General features: G+C 41.1%; 1 protein-coding gene across 4 annotated transcripts in view; it reads left to right on the forward strand.

Moving 5' to 3' along the window:
* The window catches only part of ephb2b (eph receptor B2b), a 144,363-nt gene that overhangs the window by 45,105 nt on the left and 75,540 nt on the right, over window positions 1-23,718 (forward strand). For all 4 annotated transcript variants that reach the window (XM_078249140.1, XM_078249143.1, XM_078249142.1 and 1 more), the window contains exon 2: window positions 15,276-15,355. In XM_078249140.1, the coding sequence (XP_078105266.1) occupies window positions 15,276-15,355 (80 nt within the window). The remainder of the gene's footprint in view (window positions 1-15,275; window positions 15,356-23,718) is intronic.

Below are 23,718 nucleotides of genomic sequence, written 5' to 3' on the forward strand. Positions count from 1 at the left end.
ACACTTACCTTCCTATCTTTTTAATGTGCATGCATAATTTATGGCCTCTTGTCTTGAGTATTATTCTTCCCCTAACATCATGCGACGGAGAAGTGAGAAAATATGTTGGCTAAGTACATCACACCATTGATTAAGGAGCTCTGGGAGGTGTGTGTGTGTGCGTGTGCGTGTGCCCAGACAGAGAAACAACTCTGATCTGATGACTTTCTTGGCAGACGGCATCGACTGGGAAGAGATCAACTCTCCTAGTTTGACCCTGTGATGCTCTCACACATCAATAACGCTGTTCAAATTCCTCCGCATGACACATAGGCAGGAAGTGCTGTACCTGGAAACCAAACCGTAGACTAGTCATCAGTGGCTCGCAGGCAGATTGAATGGTCGAATGTCTGATTTGATTTATTCAGGGATAGTCAGTTTCTTAACTCGGGAGTGCATTTGATGTATTTGTTGACTCCAAGGTGTCTTTTTGTTGAGGCATTGCCAATCAAATGCATTGCCAGTTTAATTTAACAGAATGCATTCCAACAGTAGTGGTGAAATCCTGCAATAGATAAATACAGTTGCTGCCAGTTCACATTGGAGATCATCCTTAAACACATTCAATTATAGACAGTAGCATGCCAGCATTTGATTTGATTCTATAAGACAGATGGGGATTTTTCCAGTGTATTTAGGGTGGAAGTAATAGAAAAAATGAATATGTAAGCACATTTGCATGCATTACATTTACAATCTTCTAAACTTCTATCAAGATGATTTTACTTTTGAGCCGAAACGCTGTTGCATGCACCCGTTGTAATTTTCACAATCACACCAATTAAAATCAACATAAACTCACACTTAGTTATAGTTAGTAAATTAATGTTCATCATCTTTACCTGGCTGTTGTGCTGAAGGCCCTGATCAGACACATACATGCTTCACCCACAACATATTATACACTGTATTGAATTATTCAGCCATTTATTCTCAGGGCCAAAATAAAATGAAATCCTGCACTTTATAATGGTCCACCAATACACGGATGTGTGTATGAATAGGGATGTGTCATAGCATAAGTGTGGTTATGTAAATGAGCGTCTGTATAAAGCAAGGTAAATAAGCAACTAGTCTTTGTTCATAGTTGATAGTTGATAGTTCATAGAAACCTGATGTATTACTGAATCTAATCAAAAGTGTTGCTCCGTTTCCTGACTGCATCAGCAAAGTTGTTGCACATTCTATTACAGCTTGATTTCCAAAAGCGGATTATTTCAGAACATTTCTTTACGAGTGCAGTGTTTGCGTCATTGCTTCTTTGTAATCATAACTAAGGCTGGGACAACAGTTTTGAAGCGCGGAAAAGCTGCTCATTTATTTATATTGCGTGAAACATTTACAGCTCCAGATGAGTCGCATAACATTTAGAATTAAACACAAGGACGTCTAAGGATCTTTACTCTGTCGCCTAGCACTTAACCCAGAAACCAATAGCTTGTAGAAAGCAATAGTGTGTGAGGTGTTTTTGAGACCGATTTGTTTGATATATGAACTAATTTGTCAAGCACATATGCTGCCGTCTTCAGTTGTCATGAGCAGCAGTGGGGTGTCGGTAACAGTCTCGATGTGTCTCAAATAGAGTAACAGCAAGTCAAGCTTTAAAGGGATTAAATACAGCTACATTTACAAGACGTGTTCACTGTCTCAGGTACAGAGTTAAAAATGTTTTTTCTAAATGTGCTGCTTTGCCAGTTAGATGTCACGTATGTTGTTGTGGGCCATGCGGAACTATATAGGCTAAAAGAAGAGGAAACAGCTATCTTAGACATTTCCATATTGATAACGCTTTGGTCAAGCAGACAGCCATTTGGGCATTGCTGGGTGCTGTAGAATATTGTTTAGTTTGTTTTTATCTGAACGTTTCTCCATTAGACTCCAACTTGTGCAGTACATTGGTTCACTGATTAGTTGGGACATAGTTGGCTTCATAAATGTCTCTGTGAAGGCCGACTTTTACTGTTGGTGTTGCACGTTTCAACGTATACTTTCATTCACAAGTCACCGCTACCAGACCTGTGATAAGAAAACAATCCCTGAGAATTTGGGGTACTGTGGTCGAGTATGTCTCCAGTTAGAACATGTTTGATGTTTCTTGGAAAACAACAAAAACACATCATCAAATATGTTTGATAGGATTACATTTATTTGGGGAAAACTAGTCTTTCACCCAGGACATGCGTGTTCCTTAGGAGTTTTAATCCAAACCACGATCTTTTTCCTAATCTTATCTAGCCGTTTTTGGTGCCTAATCTTAACTTTCGTTGTGGCAAAACGCTCATATTTTGTGGACAAAATTTAACTGTAATATCCGCCGAAACTAACTGCTGCTGATACGACAGAGCTGTGACGGAGGTCTGTAGCCGGCGCCGCGAAGCTCTGTAGCGGCATAAACAACTAGCAACTGCCACTCTGCGTCATGGAGATCGATGCCAGCCGGCATCATGTGACCAGCCGTCGGTCTCCTATTTCATAGGCTATCATACATTTTGGTGTTCATACATTTTCGTACGATACGATACGGACCCGTTCTTGAGAATGGGTTGTCAAGCTCTACTGTCTAAAAACGTAAGCTACATCCAGACTTGTCCTGTACTTACAATAGGCCTTGTTAGGTAGGGATTCACTGTCTGTCTGAACACTGATGGACATATTGTTCTTTGATGTGTTTTTAGTCTCTGACCAGGGAGCTGCATTGCTCGCAGGTCAACAGGTCAACCTTATCACCAAACTTTAAATGACAAGAACCAAGGGCCTCTGCAAAGGAATTTACTGCAGGTTTTAAAGGATTTTGCAGGGGATGAAAGGCTCTTTAAAAGGATGGAGAATAGGTCATAAACTAGATTTGTTTGTCAGACTTTAATGACTTGACTTGGCACACATTATGGAGGAGGATGTAGTTCGACAAGATATCAAATAGAGGGTAAATCCTTTTATCAGCCAAACAAGGACAGGCCGTCACAATAAAACAAGGTATATCTTTCACACTCTCCACAGCGCTGCGGAGGAGGGTCTGGTGAGTCCACTAATCATTCCGGGATGGGAAAAAAATGTGCTCTGGTTTATTGGCATTTCTTTAAACCAGTCACTATCATCATGGGCGGCGCAAAGTGCTGGACGGAGCCACGGTGCTGCTGCAAAATAGCCTCGCAAAGGAACATGTTTTGGTGGAACGTGTACTTTCAAACGTTGTTTTAGTCGTGCAACAGCTAGCTGTCTGGATTTACCCTGCAGAGATCTGAGGAGCAGTTAACCATAGTCCTCATAAATCCACCGGAGTTTAAAATAACTGGGTTATTTCGGTAAATACCATTTTAAAATATCGAGTAGCGATACCCAGCCCTAGCTGTCACCTACTGTACCTCCTCAACTAACCTAACAATTTGCCAGAGCTGCCAATCAAAACTACCGGCATGGAGATAACTGCTCCCGTGACTACCACAGACATCCTCTCATGTATGACATCCTCTCATGTATGAGTGTATTTTAAGCTGGAGGGGGGAACATCTTGTCTTTCGGGCTAATACAAGCGTATCAGGGTCGTAGTGCTCCTACAGGGCTTGATGCTCTGTTATTACCTGCAGAGAGAGAGAGAGAGAGAGAGAGAGAGAGAGAGACCCACAAATCCGTGAAATAAAGGATTCCTTCATGTTCTTGCATGAGCTGTGTACATTTTTTAATCATCCTCTTTTAACTAATGGCTTGTAGGCAAGGTGTGGGAGGCCTGCGATGATTACTTTCAGAGTCAATTAGTAATGCTATTTGAAAAGCTGTCACTTTGATGAAAAGTGATCTGTACATCCTTGTCCTTGTGATGTGCAGGTATTTCCACTGCACATTACAGTGCTCATACAGCACTTACAATGATTGGATGGATGAATGTTACTCATTGCATCGCATGCTCGCTTCAGCTGCTGCTTATAAAAATGTGGGACCCACTTTTACAGAATTTTCCACCGCAGAATTTAAAATGTACTGATCTGTTAAACAGGTCTCGGTGGGTTGTCGGGGATTGGGGAAATATGGAAAGTGTACTAATAAATCCTCTAGCATGTGTTATTGGCCAGGTTTCTTTCACACAGCTTATGATTGGCCAGGTGACTGGTCCCTCTCGCAATTTATTGCTTACATTGATGTCTCACTGCTATGAAATATGGTGTCACTCAGAACTAACTACATTTGAATGGTGAAACTACACTAATGATACACCTACAGGTGCTGCTAATGGAAAAAACACGTATTGACAGTGACACTCCCATTAAAAATTGTTCCTGCTAGCTTGTGGACTAAATTTTAATATATATTTTACGGAGCTGTTACTTTATTATTTTAGTAGAGCCCTCTTATCACAAAAAAGTGATCTCTAGTCTTTTGTCTCTAGATTTTTGGGATTTATTATAATACAACCCTAAATATATTAAATTCTATTGTAGGACACAACCCCTTTACAACACCTGTTTTTGGAAAAATACTTTTTGAAGATACAAAATACTTTCAGACTAGTTCTGTTGGGAAAGTTTACTATACTTTACATGGGCTTAAAGAAACTAGCTAACATATTAACATTAAGGCTACAACTAACCCACAATGCAACACTCTCTGTAGGAGCCGGTGTCTACATTCAAAAAGAACATCTGCTCTTGTGAATACATAAATGTCTAGTCCTTGAATATACTGTAATGCATGTTTTCAAACATAATATTCCAAAAAAAAACCTATTGTCTTATATTTGGGCCAATGCACGTGGAGTAGGGGTGCACGTTTCAGAAAATGTCACGATTCAATATCGATTTTTAGGCTCACGATTCGATTCAAAATCGTTTTTTGATTCAAAAACTATTCTCGATTAAAAAAAAACGATTCATAGAATGTTAATGTAGTTATGTATGTTTTTTTTTTATTAAAAAAATATGAATCAATTTTTGGAATTCTGTGAATTGATTTTGAATCGGTAGAGCTTGAATCGTGATATTAATGTGAATCGATTTTTTTTTTTTGCACACCCCTAACATGGAGCATAAAATATAGATAGTAATTATTTTTCCATGTTATTTGACTTGCTCACCTTAAGTAGGAGAGGAAAAAAATGACATGTGCATGTTATTATTAATAATCTTTTCAACTTTGAAAAACAGGTCAGAACAAAGACAATATATGGCGGAAGATGCAACAACCGATCTGGAGGTATCTGGCTATTGAACGTTTTGCACGTTCTACACTGTATTTCATCATAAAAGAAAGGAAAATAAAAGACATCCCTGAGATATGTACTTAAAGGTAGTAAGAGTCCAATTGGGCAACCTGACAGTTTCTCAGTCACACGTCGAGTAGGAGTTTTTGCTTTCTTACATTTGTTTTTGGCTGTTGCCCCCTTGCCCTTGTTGACAAGTTAAGTTACACTGACTGATAACAGCACTCGGCTGTGTAGGGATTACTGTCGTACATCCTGCTGGAGGCCCCTGGGAACGCCACACTGTGTCATTCTGTCGACAGTCGGCCAGTGCTCTACTTTCCGTGCGTTAGTGTTTGTGTGTGTGGTACCATATTTCACGCTGCACCGTCCTCTGCCAAAATCAACTAGCCAGCTTCCTCCCTCATCTTTCTTTGCCTTGGAAAGCACACCACTCTGCAGCCCTAGTGTGGGGGGGTTGAATTTTGAGCCCAACCTCATCATCGCTCCCCGAAATACCTACATCACCAACCCAACTCCGAACCTGCCTTTTTTAGTAGGGCTGCACGATATGAGGAAAATATCTAATTGCGATTATTTTGACTGATATTGCGATTGCGATATGATTCACAATCCTGGAGGTAATGATGATTTTTGTATCATTATTCTCATTTTCATTGAAAAGTGTCGCAAAGAAAACTCCTGCACACTGCCTAACTTGTAAAAAATAGGCAAAATTTTGCCCGAAGATGGTCTAGTACCGAAACATTGCCTATTATTAAACCTGTCTCACGTTCTAGATGTGCAAAGTATTTTTCTGTAATGAAGTATAGTAGAAAAGTATATGACTCTGATTTTTGTGAGAAAAAGGAACCAAACAAAGACTTTTTCTTCAGTCTGTAGGATACGATTTGTAGGCCGGGACGTGTCTGCTGCACCACAATACCTAATTCAGAATGGTTTGACACATATTTAGTCTTTAACAATTCGGATATTGCACTAGTCCATATTGCGATTTCGATTAAAATTGCAATTAATTGTGCAGCCCTACTTTTCAGGACCCAACGTTAACATCCATACCACATCAATCTCCCTGTCAGAGCGATGTCACACTAATGTCACACCAGCGCTGCATGCCAGCCTGCTTTTGACTCTTTTAAAAAAAGCTTCTGGCCGGTTATGGCCAGTGCCACATGGTCCACTGTTCCTTTGTAAAAGTGGGATTAAGAATTCATTTAACACACAGGGATATGCTGTTACGTGACAGTGGTGGGAGCTCCACTGTACCTTAATGGGCCCAGCTTGTGCTGACAGATAAATTGAGCTGAGTTTCTCTGGACCCATTCACTTCTTCCCTCTCAATGAAACAGACTGTTATTCTTTCCAACAGGCCATACAGTAGCCCTGTCCATCATTAAAGCTATGAATCATGTCTCTGGACTTGCACCGGCCCCCTCAGGGGTATATCATTGCCATGCCCCTTAATCTGGGCAGATTTCCTTGCCGCTTTGACTATATAGGGTTCTGTTTTTTAGCACAACGAACAGCTTGCTCATGTTACTCCGCAATTGCACTGCAGACCACAATCTTCCCACATTTGCGGTCAAACACTATGGTTTCAGGTGTTTCGTGAAATGCAAGTAAATGCACATGCGCCCTTCAGCTGCGGTTAAACTGAACTTGACCCAGCATGGCTTTTATGGGGAGAATGTTTAGCTGCTTTTTTAGCCCTGTTAGCTGACATTATCACAGCCATGGAAAGCACCATATGTGGTTTATGTCGATGTTTGAAATGTTCGGGGATTTGTTCCGTACAGAGCAGAGGCTATAGTTCCGCTGGCGAGAAAGGTAAAAAAAAAAAAAAAAAGAAGTCATGTCGCCAAGCTGCTTCACGCTGTTTTGAAGGTCAACCGCTTCTTCAAAACACCCTCATTAAACTGTAGGTCCTAAATATAGGTTAGTTTGTTAGAACAATGGTGTATTCTCTTTGATTCTGGTTTGAACTGAGCAGGGTTTTTCCTCAATAGTGATGCAATGAAAAGCAATTTGTCGAATCGGATTCTTCAGCCTGAAAAAAAGAGAGCATAGGAGAAGTTATTTACCAATCATACATACAAGCAGATACTTGTAAAACAAGATGTGTATTTGTTTGGAAAGCTGCACTTGTTGCATCCCCTGCCTGAGGAAAAGGTGTTTTCGAGTTGGAAGGTGTAGTTTTGTTGAGGGTTTAGTCGTGGCGGTAGAGAAATATAGCTTATCTTCTTATCTTGTCTTCTATTTCTTAGTTCTTATTTGCTCTAAGTAAATGGCCACCCATCTGTCATACCCTGATTTCAATACCCTTGGACATAGCATGTAAGGTCAGTCACCATTGTAAACCAACTGCAAATTAGGGCTGCACGTCATATGGCGATGTGATTTACAGTACTGCAGATATGCGATATAATGGTATAAGGAGTCTACTTGATTTATCAAGATAAATTCACAAAATACTAACATTTTGAAATATGCAAAGTTAAACAAGAATAAGAAGATGTGCAAAAAATGTGCAATTTTATTTTGTAAATAACTTCATATTTTACAAAACTAAATAACATAAAAAGTCTTTTCAAAATGATTGGTCGAGCAAGGAGGGAAAAAAGGGAGCGGTGAGCGATGTCAGAGATTAGAGTAGCAGCTGTGTGACGGAACAGCGACAGGAAAAAGAGATAGCAAAGAGCATGTACAGCAGTGGTTCTCAACCTTTTTTGGGCCAGCGACCCCCTATCCATAATCCAGGTCCCTTACCCCCCCCATCAAATAAGATGTAGGCTAGTTGCCTTGAATATTAATGATTAGGCCCTATTATTATTGTTATGATGATTATTGTTGTTACTATTGTAAAAAATCATATAATTCATTGAAAAATGTTCAACGGCTATGTTCATAGACTTGTTAAAGATAGAGATTTTAAAGTTAATTTAAGATGATACTCTGACATCCCGTTCCCGTGAATGCAGCACGGAGCTGACAGAAACACAAGAGAAGAGGAGTTGCGATACACTGTCTCGTCCAGTCGCAGTGGCGTAAACTGGCAGATTTTAATATTAAGATGATACGTATTTTAAAGTGTAAACTCATATTGTTGTGAATGGTTGGTGTCAACTCGCCTTAAAACAAACGCCCCCCCAAGTGCACCTCAACGACCCCCTTTCCAAAATATTGCTTGCAGCGCTCCTCGTCATCCCCTGAACGCCCCCTGGCGGGCTGTACCGCCCCCGTTGAGAAGCACTGATGTACAGTGAGTTAACAGTGAACAATATAACAACAAGCTTCTTAAGACACAGTGGCTTCATCTGTTGTTAATACTGTCGGTAAAGTGAAGCGTGGTACAACGTGGAGACTGCAGTGCACTCACAGACTACAGCTTCTCTCGCACAGCACACCTTTTTGTTGACCATTTTTTGAGATATTACGTAATCGCAGAGAGTGACACTGCGATTAGATTAATCATGTAGCCCTACTGCAAATGTTGAGAAACAGACTGGCAGGAAAACTAAGTAATATAACCACGAGCAAACAGTGCCTTGTGCAGAGAAACGGAGTGGATGAATACATTTTTAAAACACAGTGAATGATCTGAAATGTAGCATACGCAGCAGGCTAAGTAGAGATGCTCTCTCAAAAGCCCGTGTCGCTTTCATTTCTTAATTCGGCAACACAATGGCTTGTGGATAACTTTCAGCCTGAAGTCTTTGTATTTGTCTGCGTGAAACGTTCGTTTTCTCACTGGCTGCGGTTGTTTGAGCTGCAATGTCTTTCCTGTAAACAGCTCTCTCCTCTGTATCGCCCATTGTGATTGATGTTGCTTTCTTTAGAAAAGCCGAGATGCAGCACTGACCCCTCTTAGAGAAGGAGTGTTGTTGTAGCACACACCCCCCCCAGCCTGTCACTTCACAGCCTCTCACTGGAGAACTCTCTCTCAGATCAGCACTAAACTCTCTCCTTAGTCTCAGGACGTGTTGGAGGAAGCACTCTCTGCTTAGCAGGCTTTTCTTGGACTAGGTCTCATTGCATATTCATAGCCCCCTCCACAGGCCAGTGTATCAAGTTTAAAGAAAGGAAGAAGAAGACACCGGAGCTTTAATTATTCACTGTACTATTGTCGTATTGTAATTTTAGAAAAAATATATTAAGGTTTGCACATGCATGTTTCATATTTAAACACAGTTCTTTGTTGGTGTAGACAGTGAAGTACTGCTGCTGCCTTTGACCGCATGCGTGAAGGTCATTTACCCACGAGCTCAAACAGTTGAAACACTTTTATGCACCGTTCCCCATTGCCACACAAATAATGCAGAGACACTTAGCTGCTGAAAGTGGGGAATTGAGAGGCTGCAATTTGTCATCAGATCTTAGAGCACTGGTCGCGTCCTCCTGAACATCACACACTTGTGCAAATCCATTCCACTACAAACAGGTTTCGCATAGCACCAGACATCACACTTTATATTAAGCGTGAGCAAACTGCAAATGTTTTTTTAAATAAATCATGGAGAAAAGTAAGACTCATCAGTTTTACTGGGATGCTACAAAACGCTAGATTTTATTTTGTTATACAACAATTGTCCTGAAAGAAGACACCAATCACCATAGCTGCAGTAAAAAGGTTGCACAGCTCTATAAAATACTTAAAAAGTGAAGAAGAAAAAAACTGGAAGAAAATAAGTACATAATACAAGTAAGTCCACCTTCAATAGCTCGGGAAGTTGCAAAAGCTGGTCTCGGAAAAGAAAATGATCTTTGTACATTCTTAGGCAGAACAAGGAGAAAGTTACAGTAAAAGCCTTATAGTATAATGGTTTAAAATGCCACCTGGTTTTAACCTCACAGGGTCTTGCTTAGGGTGGCAACAATAGGCAATAGAGGTGACTACATCAACTTAAGGTGTATTGGCTATTGTACACACAGTGCAGTCTACTGAAGTTCTGATCTTGACCAACCCACAAACACAGTAGATGTTGCCAGTGGGACAATGTGTCTGCACATTTAAACTTCTGTCTCAGATCACATCACCACGCAGGTCCCCACGAGAAAAAAACAAAACCAAGGGATTCCTGCAGTTGTATTCAGGCGAGAAGCTCTGTGCCCTGTCGTCCTGCTGATTAATAGCCGACGTGTCTTGCTGAGCAGCCATGCTCCGCCACGGCTGGGGGTTCAGACTGTGTGAACGAGGCGCTGGCTGACAGTGGTGAAATATGTGCTGCTCTGCTCCACGGGGGGTAATGAATCGGTGTGGCTGCCAGGACTGAAGTGTAGACAGCAGGAGGAAGAAAAGTGATCAGTCTTTCATGGTGATCTACTGCTTGTCCAGCCTGTGGGCCACTGACGCCGGCTACACACTGGATGCGTGGCGTGAGCGTGGCGTTTCTGTTGCGTGGCGACTGCGTGGCGTTTTCTATGTCTTTACACACCAGAAACGTGTCTGACCCGGCGCTGCTGCTGCTAGCCTTGTCTGTACACATGTATATTTCCCATTGATAAACTGCACTCAACCAGTAGTAATGTTAAACATAAATATATACTGATTTGATTACAGCAAAGACTACGTCGGCAGTATTGACGGGCAAAATAGGCTACAGAATATCTTGTTCTGTATTGACAGGTGCAATATTTGAAAATTGAAAATTATTATTATTTTTTTTATTACATTTATATCTGCATTTATGTCAAAACCTTGAGACTTTCAAACATCAAAATGTCATTTATGAAATGTATTTGTGTCAAAATTACATATAAACATATTTTCCTATTCTATTTTGAATGGAACATTCCAACGATGCTTGCGTGCTGCGTGAAAAATAGGCGTCGGTCCTATTTCCAGCAGGCACGCGATTTCGGCTCGAGCCGCGCCTGAGACGTGCGTGTCACGCAGGCAGTGTGCAAGCTCTAACCTGTGCCGAAATAAAAACGGACACGCCACGCAGCTGACACGCATCCAGTGTGCGCCTTACTCCTATTTTCCAACAGGCGCGCCTGCGCTGCGGTCTGGCTGCGCCGCGGTTTTGTTCCGTTCTCCGCCACGCACCATACCACACCGGGAGCGTCTCAGAAGCAGAGCGTCTCGCTGCCCGACTTGCAGATTTTATTGTCTATACAAGAATTTCTGTATTTTACAGAACAATCACATGTTTATTAAGCTAGTATCTACCTTCCAGTCCAAGCACTCCTGCAATTAAACTCCATGCCTTCTCTTTTGTGGCGTTGTCCTTATAAAAATGTCTGTTATGTTTTTCCACCTCCCAAGATGAATTTCTTGTCATTAGAGATGCACCGATTGACCGGCCGGTGACCGGAATTGGCCGATTTTCACGTCATCGGCCATGACCGGCGACCTGCCGGTCAGACTGACATATGCCGATTTTATGCCGGTCAAATGCACTCGGGCGCCGCATGATTTACATCGCGCAACAGCAACATCACACGTGCACATGCAGGGTTTTTGCTGTATGCATGTAGCAGCGGCGCACTGCCACTCAATCAGCTGTTTATGAAATGTCATAAAGTCGTAATTATACACGGCTCGAACAGTCAGCCGCTCTCTCTCCCCTCCGAGGCTGAAAAACTGGAACATGAAAACCGCACTCACACGGGTCCCGTGAAATATGACAGCTACAGTTTATCGGAAAATAGCGTTGGGCACACTGACTTTGAGTGTATCAGACCCCAGATGAGACAAGAACCTAACGTTAGCAAACGCTGTGTGGTCCCTCTGCCTCTGACGCCCCGCTGGTCGCTGGAGGAGACAAAAAAAAAGAGACGCTGTATTCCTCCGACACGCTGTATTAACGTTACTGTTTAAAACGCTTCCCATGTTAGTGGGGGTGCATACCGCTTAAAACCAACATTAAAAACATAGTAATCTTTAAAGAGTTTAGTTTTGTTGTTAAACTGTGCGTAAAATGAGCGGTGACGTTAAATCATCTGTTTCAGGTAACGGCACTCTAGGGTAGCCTACCGTCTATTTGCTGGATTGTTCCGAGGTAACCATCGGTAGCTAACGTTAGCAGATAAGCCTGTTGACAGCAATGGTAGTGTTTACATTTATGCACAATGACACATAAAGCAAACTCACTAAAAAAAGGAACTACACGCTGTTTAGGTAACGTTACTATCGACGTTCAAACAGGGCTGTGTGTGTGTTTTGAGAAATAGCTTTATACTGCATTAAGGCTATATTTATTTTATTTTTATTTGTTATTTTTATATTATTTTATTGCCATTACCTGTTTTTCCTGTTTTCATACATACAGAAGTTTAGTTTGCTAAATATATCACATTTGTTTAGTTGGATATTGGATGTGAAAAGAAGGAAATGGTTCTTCCATAACATTGCACTTTAGATGTGTGTTAATTTCCCACACCAGGAGTAATTTATAGAGTTGTATTTTATAGTGATCAATTATCTAATTAAAAAATGTTCTATGCAAAATGTAACATTTTCTATTAAAGAAAAGATAGAAAATAAATATTTGTGTGCTGTAAAGTGGTTAGAAAAAATGAAATCGGAATCGGCTAAAATCGGTATCACTGGCCTAACTCAAAGAAAATTGGAAATCGGAATTGGCCAAGAAAGTTGTAATCGGTCCATCTCTACTTGTCATCCATGGTTTGCAGAGGAGACGTATACTGGGGGAGGTGGGTTTTGGTAAATTGACTGGATGCTCTCGATGTCCAATTCCTGCCCGGCTGTTTGAACACCCTGCGGCTCGCGTTAAAATAGACCTGCTGCGTATCTTGGGCAGAGCGGAGAGCCGCTTGCCGCGTGCTTCTGGGACGCTCCACGTCAAGTCTTGACTTTTTATTTTATTTTTTTAAGATTTGTTTTGGGCATTTCAGCCTTTAATGGAAAGGACAGCTAGATATGAAAGGGGAGAGAGAGGGGGAAGACGTGCAGGAAATCTTCCAGGTCGGACTTGAACCCTGGACCTTCTGCGTCGAGGCATACACCACTGAGAGCATAAGAGAGAGGGGAAGGGAGAGAGTGGTGGACAGGAAGAGAAAACAAATAGAAACAGAGGGAATGAACTGCTACAGCAGAAACAGAGAAGGAGAAGGATGGGTGTCACCCAGTCTGTGTTAACGTTACTGGGGAACTCGCTCCCTCTTCGCCCACGACACTCCTTAAACCACCACAGAGGGGGTTCATTATTCTCACTTTACTCCTCCACTAATTATCGTTATCATTATGGGGGATAATTACTATTTCACTGCATAACACCCATGTAGGCTGCTTGGCTCTGAGTCACACAGAAGGTTATCAATAGCTGCTCAATTGCAGTCTCATCTGCCTAATTATACGATTTGGGCTTTGTGATAACTGAAAAGGATGTGGAATCTAGTAATATGCTTTGTGAGTACCGGGGAGACGCGGAGATCAGCACAAGGCCCTGAAATAAACCAATGCGTGTGGAGCCTGTTAATTAAATGCTGTGGCTTTGGTTGGAATATAAATCGGAGGAAATCGAGGGTTATGAAACAACTGGAAGTCTCTAAAATATCCTGCAATCTGGTACAGAGCTGCGCACGCAGGGAGCGTTAAACAAAATCCTTTGGGGTGAAACTATAGATCCTCTATCTTTGATTTCCTTCACGTCATGTTTCCAGGGGCCCTGTCCCACACTGTTAGGACCAACTCAATCAGTTCATACCACACTATTAACGAAGAGCCCACAACCACATGCAGTTGTTCACCAGACCTGTCTTACAGTCGCTGGCTGTGACTTATGCTAAGCTTAGTAGCCGTGTTTGTCGAGGGGGGATTCTAAATCCCTCTGTGGCATTTTGGAGTTGCAGCTGACGCCTCGAACCTGATGAATGCTCTCTCCATCTGCTGCGGCTCAAACACTGGAGCAGGGGACTAACACAGGCCTAATCAGCGAGGGAAATTCATTAGACCTGCCCTCTGGTACGCACAGAGAGAGGCAGAGCTAAGATGAAGTCAGGAATGGAAATGAGGGCATGGGTACAGAGGGTAAGAAGTAGGTGGCAGTATGAATGGTTCAGTAAGCGTATGACAGACATTTGGGTCAGACTGGAGGAACGGGTGCCACAGAGGACCTCATGACAGACAGGAGGCACATTTCTCTTTGACCCCAATTACCAGAGGTGTTTCTCTCCACCAGCTAATCCGTGGCGTATAGGGTGGCCCCTTCTCTGGGGACATTTGCTTTTCCAGCCTGTAGTTTTCCCTACAAGTCATATGGATGACGGCATAGTTCTGCTGACCAGGATGTGACTGACCTCTTAAGAAACTGTTAGCAGGCTCTACCTTAACACACATATCGTATCAATGTGGGTCTTTGTAGTAGCCTAGCGCATAATGACAATTTCTTATCATTGATTACTCTGGAATTTGTTTTAATTTTTGATTAATTGTTTAGGCTATAACATGTCAGAAAACTGTCCATTGAAACTTCAAAATAGCTGTTTTTGTCTGACTAATGGTACACAATTTAAAATGTTTATTTTGTAATGATAGGCCTATAAAACCGCAAACTCTGTCATTGGAGACGCTTGAACCAACATTTTTGCTTAAACAATTTAAAAGGTTATTCCATCATCAAAATTGTTGTTGATTTTCTTCTGATTGAATAATAATAATAATAATAATAATAATAATAAAAATACTAGGCTATAATATAATGATGCACAAAATTCTAAAATCATAATCAATCAAAAGAAACCCTTTTGAAAACTGTTAACAACCCCTTTATAACGTTCAGAAATATGTAGCCTTCTGCTTATCTTTAAAATGTTTGCTAAGAAAAAAAAATATATATATATATTTTTGTTTATTTGTTTAAATACGCTTTAAGTTTGAGTTCTGAAATGTTTGTCAGAAGATCACCTTAGGCTCTAGGAATGTTCAATGAACATTACAATTGCCTGCCATTTTATAGAGCAAACTTATATTCTGCCCCTCAAAATATTTGTATTACTCAAGTGGTTTCCATTGAACCGCAGCAACGTTTTCATGTTGCCGTGAGATATTCTGACCGCCGTCTCTCCTTCCTTCTTTCCACAGAGACGCTTATGGACTCCACTACAGCCACAGCGGAGCTGGGCTGGACGGTCTACCCCGTGTCAGGGTCGAGTGACAATAGCGTAAGTGACGTGCTCTGCTTTCACAATGATCTGCTTCTGGTAACGAAGATTCATTAAATTATTATTTAAGTCATAATATAATTGCGTGTCACTTCAGGTCATTTTCATTGGGAGAAAGACGAGGTGTGTGTGATGGCCCTCTCTTTTGTTAGATATAAGAGTGCTGCTAATGTGTGAATTTGCTCAGTTCCCCATGATAACTTTTTTTATTTCTGTTGGTAGCCAGTGTTTTGGTTTCTCACTCTAAGGTTAAAGATCAATTAATGAGCCGGCCCGGTCCCCAGAGAGTGAGCCATCATCCCCCTCAATCATTTCCCCTCCAAAAAGTGTGGTGGGGGTGGGGGGGGGGAATAAATCCAACTGCAAATGTGTTCTTTTAGAACTTTAAACTTTAAACTTTTTACATGAGTAGATGTTTGAAGAATAAAACGTCTTTGTGAAGGTACTACCACTTTTTTCTTTTTGTATATTAACCATACTTCCACAAAAACGCCGACATTTTTACCCCTACATTTGAATATTCACAAGCCCCATTTTCTTCCATTCTTTGTTCCATAAATGATCTATACTTTCTGGTTCACTACAAACGCAGTAAGAATGAACAATCATAAACTTGAAGCTAGATGTGTGTTCATGTGCCAGGCTAGAAGCTACAGTACGTGTTATATGGACCCTGTTGCTGTTTGATGCACAGTATTTCCACATGGTTTGCCAGGCCAATGGTTCCTCCTAGCCACATGCAAGCCAGGCCCACTTAAAGTCAGCCAAAACCAGAGTCTCAGCCTCCTTCACTTCTTCGCCCACCACAAGATTTAGACTTCTTAGAGCGAGTCCAAAAGAGAGAAAAAATGTTGTTGACTTATTTGCTGGTGCATTTCAAAAACCCAATGCCGATTTTATTCAATTATTTATGCTTCTGTGGTTTGTATTGAAGATGTTTTGAATTATACTTTATTATGCTGTGTCTTTTTACACTAAAAAAGAAGCCAGACATTGCAGCATATATACTGTAGAGCTGACCTTCAACAGTGCTGTGATACAACTTCAAAGTTGTTCAGCAATAATTTGGATAATCTTCATCTCTCCCAACCTGAGGGCACGTTGTCTTCTCCCTGCTAATTCCTACAATCAATACCAAAGCAACAAAAAAAGAAGCCGGCTTTCCTTTTCTCTGGCCAGCTCTGGATCCAATTTACACAGAGAGAGCTTACGCACACATACCAACTCCAAAGACAGTTTGCATCACGTCTTCCTTTCATCTTTGCATAATGTTAGATTTAGCAAAACATTCACTCAAACCATAGTTCATAATCAGATTTAATACCAAGTGGAAACTTCAGACAGAAAAGTTGAAAACATGTTTGCGGAAATCCAGAAAAGGTCACTTGCAAACTATGCACAGTTAAAATCCCCACTCAGTCAAGATGAGTCAAATTTAGGTCTAAACATCAAACTACAGACCTCTACAAGAATCATCTTTGTTCCATGTGGTGTACCGCCCGATTATGTGGTGGTTGTTTTCTCTTCAAATCAAATATCTTCACATTTAGTTTGACTGAGAGGTTTATCTATGAGGACTTTCTTATTTTCTGCTTTGACTTCCGATAATTCCATGCTCCTTTCTGAAAATCTCCATATGCAGTTATGATACTGTATATATCCCTCTCTTGGAGTGCAATGAAATGCAAACAAGTCCCTAAGCCCCTGGATTGAATCAGGTATAGGTTTGGTCTTATCAGCGTGGGCACTGAAGTTTTATGATGATATGGCTGAGCTTGTCAAAAGCACAGTCCTTTGGAAAGTGATGAGTGAGAGCGATGGAGATAGCTTGTCCCTCATGGCCCAGGGCAACAGGTGCGGAAACAGAGCTCACTCTCCCTCTCAGTATAACAGCAAGAGGTGCTTTACAGAAGCTATTGTCTTACACACATATATGCATGGCTTCATGGGCTTAGCCGGTGGATCAGTAACATCCAGCAGAGCGCCGCACCAGCAGTTGGCTTTCACTACTCTGTATGGCTTCATGAAATATATCCTAACTTGACACGTGATACATTGAGACACAATAGAAATGCAGTCAAATAACAGTGTGATATTACGTCAGAAATGCTAAGGCAGTTGGTGTTATTCCACTCTTTTATTTTACAGCATATTTGAATATCAAAATATTATTTTAAGAAATCTCTTCCAACCTAGCTGTAAAATCAACTTCCTACAGATTTGTTTTTGTTTTAGAAGTGATTTGTGTAAAACAATATTACAGTTTGGCTTCTGTAAATCAAGTTTTATAACCCTCTCTGCGTACAGCAAGGCAGTTCTTCCTTTTAATTATGTAAAATGACAGCCAGACTTATGTTGTCCCTGAGCCAGACAAGCAAGACATCTTTATTATTCTTGATAGCACTGGCGACAACACTGACAACCAATGTAAAATGTAAGCAAAGTATATTCCCCTGGCAGTTTGGGAAGTTTACAGACTACGCTTTGAGGTTCTGGCAATAAAACGCACGTATCACATGCCTCACTCCACCTACACAGGGAAACCGGTGCAGTCAGTGTAGTTGAACTATCATGTAGACGTTTGTCTCTGTACGCCTTTGTGAAGACTTAACCCCATCATGTGCCCACATACAGTACACATAGGCCTTGTTTAGACTGCCCATATCCAGACTGATTTTAGAAAGTCTGGACAGCAAAAAGAACACAATTGCAATATTTGCAAATCGGATCCAAACCACATTTGGAGGTGGTTTGAAATGTGATTCCAATCGGATTTCTACAGATGCGTCTCACTACAGATGCTCTGGCCACTCAAATCGGATTTCAAAGAGCCTTTTGCGCCAGTCATGTGTTTGTGCCCATATTTATGCAGATAATAAAATAAAAACACAGAGGCTTTGTATTCCGAGCCAGCGTGAACCAAGACGCCTTTATTTACTTCCTCTATTATCAGTGGCAGTGCAGCTTTACTCTTTTCAGGTTTTACCTTTCACAATAAAAGTCCAACTTAAATTCACTCCGAGCATCTCAACAAAGAGGAAACTCAACAAAATGCTTAACATTACTCGCAACGTGACGCACAACGACGACCTCAAATCCAGAGTGACAGAAGTGCTGAGCAGATGCTGCTACTAGCAGAGCAGTATGGAGAACAGCAGCTAAGGGCAGAATGCATGGATGCATTATATTAACTGGATACCAGATCCCAAAATGTCACCTATTCAGTTCATTGGAGTTGCTCGCCCGGCAAAAGTCCTTTTTGGGCCGCCGGGGGATATTTGGTTGCAGTACCACAAGTGGCCACTAGACAAAATTGGCTACAAAATACTGAGCGTACCTTCTGGGGGCCTGGTGAAATGATTGACCTCCATTTCTAAAGCTTCCGGGTTAGAAAGCCCTGTCACCAGCGTAGCTACATTCACACCTACGTCGTTACCACAGCAATCTATACAAATAGGGACACACAAATCAGATCTGATCACATGCAAATAACAGTGGGGACAGTCTGTCTCAAAGATCCAGTTTGCATGCAATCTGAACTTACTCTTAATACACAATAAGGATGTAACAATGAACTTAGCCATAGTACACAATAAGTTTGTAACAATGAACGTAGCCTTAGTACACAATAAGGATGTAACAATATATGAACTTAGCCATAGTACACAATAAGTTTGTAACAATGAACGTAGCCTTAGTACACAATAAGGATGTAACAATGAACTTAGCCATAGTACACAATAAGTTTGTAACAATGAACGTAGCCTTAGTACACAATAAGGATGTAACAATATATGAACTTAGCCTTAGTACACAATAAGGATGTAACAATGAACGTAGCCTTAGTACACAATAAGGATGTAACAATATATGAACTTAGCCTTAGTACACAATAAGGATGTAACAATGAACGTAGCCTTAGTACACAATAAGTTTGTAACAATGAACGTAGCCTTAGTACACAATAAGGATGTAACAATATATGAACTTAGCCTTAGTACACAATAAGGATGTAACAATATATGAACTTAGCCTTAGTACACAATAAGGATATAACAATGTGAATATGTATAGATATCTGGTGCTGTTTCGCAAAAAGTTTACTTTTTGGTTTCACGTATATTGACCAGCAGAATACATTGAAAACGTTGTTTAAGAGGAAACCTCTACTAGCTGACATAAAGCTAATGTATAGTGGCGTAGCAGAGCGGAGTTAAGTGGTCAATGTTTTCATTTCAAGTGGAGCTGAGAGAAGTGTGAACATTAGGTCAGACCTCCTGACCTGCTCACTCCTACACTGAAGGGCTGAAAACAGTGGCCATTTAGAAATAGACCTCTGGCCGCAGAGAGCACACAGAGCTACTGTGGAGGGAAAACTGAGGCCTTCTGCATTTGCGGAGACCATAATAAGGTGGTGTGTGTGGGGTTTAGGTGATCATTATGGATGTGTCATAATGTGCTGTACCAGGATATATCTAGTGTCACTTTGGTACACAACACACACAGGGCAGTTTTGCAGGAAGGCAAAATGTCGCAGAGTATTTTGAAACAAATCAGTTCCTTGTGATTTATCGAAGATACTGCATATTGTATTTGAATTCCTTTGGAATAAGATTGAGGTTGTTTACACATAATTGTGGGCATGTGTGGCAGACCGACATGGTATACAGTACTTTTTTAAATTTTTTTTTAAAAAGGCTTCTTTTTTTTCTTTACAAGTAATTTGTTGAACATATTTCATTGTATTGGACTCGCTGGGATTGAAAGTGACCACTAATTTGTGACTGTGATTCAAAATTAAAGTCTGTGAAATTATATTTGAGCAATTATGCAAAGAAACATGCAAACATAATCCACATGTAACTGGACTGGGGGTAAAAGATGGAATTGTTCTTCTAGTTTCACATGTTGTGCATTAGTAGTGGACAGTGGTAATTGGAGCTGACTGCAGCAGACAGTTCTACTTAAGTGTGTGTGTGTGTGTGTGTGTGTGTGTGTGTGTGTAAGTCTCTCCTCTCTATGAAGCCCAGGCTCCTGCAGGATTTGGCTCCCATGGCCTCTCTCATAGTAATTGAATGCAGAGAGTGGGTGTCATTTGTCCCCTGTCCCTCTAGGGAAGGCACTCTTGCTCTGACAGATTTTCCACAACTGCAAATGGGGCGACTGTGCCCTGGGAGTTTTCCGCTGGGCCTCTCTCCCTGCTTTTGTGTGAATAATTAATTTACTTCTGTCATTGATAGAACGGTAATATGTCATGTGGCTGTGGATCGTGAAGCTAGTTCAGGTTATTTCAAACACTGTAATGACAGGACCTGATAAATACACAGCTCATGTTATGTCAAAACAATGAAATCTTGGAGTGTTCACACCGCTACTTGACTGATGTGTCACTATGTTCTCTGACCAGTTGTAGGGAGTAGTAGAACTACTAGGCTGCTTCCCACTCTAGTTGTCTCGAGCAGCTATAGCTTTAACTATAAGACTTGTTTTTAATGCAAGTTGTGTTTTATCAAGTCAAGTCAACTTTGTTGTCAATTCTGCGATATGTGCCTGACATACAGACAAAAATCGAAAATACGTTTCTCTCCGACCCACGGTACAATAAGGATAAAAAGATAAGCAATATATACAGTACAATAAATACATTAACCCAAGCGAATGCATGCAGTCCTTTGTTTCGGGGTTGATTCTTTCTTTAGTCTTCTAATACAGTCATTTAAACAGATTTGAAAGACTGTGACGAACATCAACAACCCTTCCACTTGCGCTTGCCAAACACATCTATTTATCAAAACTTTTGACTGGTTGTTGAAGAGCAGTGCTGTTAAAGAGTATAGTTGTGGTCAGCGTTTTGCAGCCAACAAACTTTTTGACCGTCTGCTTGTTGGCTAAGTTTTCCTTGGTTTGTGGAGATGTAAAGGAAATTGAGAATTCTGACAGCTTGATTGTGTTGTAGTATGATGCACAGTAAGAGCATAGTAGTCTCAACAGAGCAATATAACAGATGACATATCAAAAGCCAAACACATATCTGTTTGCGGAGTCTTGGCTGCTGATGCTCGCCTGGCCGTCCTTGGAAGTGGATATCCTTCGACATGAGGCCGATCAAGTTTAAATCACAACAATGTTTTTAATGAGGATTTTGCATTGTTTTCATTTAGGATTAACAGTTGGAAGTTGTTGATTTTATCTTTTGAGTCACTGTGGCTGTTGCCTATCCCTTTAAGGCTATAACTGTAATTTAGATCTAGGCTGTACACAAATGTCTTGTGTGTTCTTGAGCACCGGACCCTTCTGTGCTTACTTACTATGAACCAATTTGGATTAAAATGTCAGTTTAAGATGTAAATGTAAAATAGGAAAGTGCACAGTAGCTCCTGCATAATGTGTTCTTACAGATGTGTTTGGTAATTAGTTGCTACAAAGAGGTCCAAGGAGGACTACATTTATCCCATATTCGTCTGATGAATGAGGCAAAAAGCTGTCTTTGGTAAATAGTCTCAGCTGTAGAGGTAACTCCAGTCTATAATTCAGGCTTGACAATGCGTTCCGCTTGGCTTTACAGATAAAGCAGAGATCTACTGTCATGGAGACGTATGGATTGCAGGTCAGCTGAACTTTTCTCTCTCTCTTTCCTGGAGTGGCAGAGGAGATATTGATTCTGAACCTCATTCTCAGTGAGCGTCACTGAACTGTAGCACCTCATATAACTCCAGAGGAAGAGAGGAGCAGCTGACTTATAGTAGTCGCCACTAGCCCAGCCATAATCTAACCACCACAATCTATATTCACTTTAGACAGGTTTTCTGTGCAGGGCAATGGTCTCTGTGTTGCTGCTCTAGCATAATTTACATTACAGCCACACCAGTTAGTGTGCGAAAGTAGTTTCATTATCAAAGAAGAGGTTGTTGAAACAATTAACTTGCAATACAATAAAGGTGCAGGAATTTGTTTTGGGAAGAGTACAAGGGCAGCTGCACATTACTGCTTGATCTAAATCTAACACGATTTATCTAAACATAAGGTGTACAGTCTAATCAGAAGATTCAGACTACATTGCACAGCATTCTGCTCTTAAAGAGATATTTTGCTGATTTAAATCCAGCTCTGTGTCATGGTAGTTTGGGCAATTGAACGATGTGTGGCTTCCCAGCTGAGGTGCGGTGGAGGTCTGCTGAGGTCCGCCAGATGACGCCAAACGCGTCACGGAGGTTTGCCAAGATCCAGCGGCTGTCCCGAGCTCCGTGCACTGGCGCCATGGAAAGAAAGCCAACCACCGTTCAACTAAACACACTGCCCACACAGAGATGAGACAGAGCTGATTTCAAATTGGCAAAGTATCTGATTTTTTTACTTATTGGAATAATCGCCTAGGCCAAGTAAATGTAACAACTGACTTTGTGATATCATGTCATGTTTTGCTAATATAACAGAATTACTAAGGCTCCGATTACAGTTCATTCAAAATGGCTTGTATACTTGCACCAAATATCAAATGCAAGTTCCTGGTGTTTGTTTAAGTCTCCTTGAAATGATGGAGCGGTAACACCTTACAAGGTTAAACCAAACACTGAAAATCATTTGCCAACACAATTCGCTTCATTCCCTTATGAGAACAATTTAAACATTAAACGGTGTCTTTTTGTTTTGAGCCAGTCACGCGCTCTTTTTCACACCAATGATTTTTTATTGTGAGAGTATGTTTCTGTTTCTCAGAGGGAGGATGCACATCGAGTGTACCGTGAAAAACACATTGGTTGTTATTTACCTTGAAGTTTTACAGTCTTATGTCTAATAACTTTGAAAAACACCCACAATTCTTCACAAATGCAAATTAGCTCTTGATGATATGTGGTACGCCTTTGGTTATTAAGAAACAGCCTTTGATCATTTAGGCTTTAAACATCTATTTATTATATGTTATAGTGAGGCACTATTAAATGCCACCAGCCCTGTGGCTGTTGATTTCCACACTCAGAGAACAAGAAACACAACATTCTGCCAAATGTAACAGGATCTCGAGAGTTTTTCTTTCCAACGTCATCTGAGGGCAGCTCATCCCCTCTAACTAATCCATCTTGACATCCACCACCAGGGTTACCTCCACCTTCTATACTTAAAACACATGACCACCCTTTTACAGCACTCTCAGTATAAGAGCCAGGGGAAAGAGCTGTGAAAATGAAGACGTTTCTTCTAATTTCACACTCTGCGCTTGATCGTTAGGCTCTTATTATGCCCCATTTGCTTCCCTCCACTGGCTGTGATGAAAGCGGGGCAAAGAGGCCATGACAGGACAAAAAGGGGCCCTCCATCAAAACACATTTTGTTTGGGGTCTCTTTTAGCCTGGATCAACCCGTCC

Source organism: Sander vitreus, chromosome 4, assembly GCF_031162955.1.
Source record: "Sander vitreus isolate 19-12246 chromosome 4, sanVit1, whole genome shotgun sequence".
Lineage (NCBI taxonomy): Eukaryota > Metazoa > Chordata > Actinopteri > Perciformes > Percidae > Sander > Sander vitreus.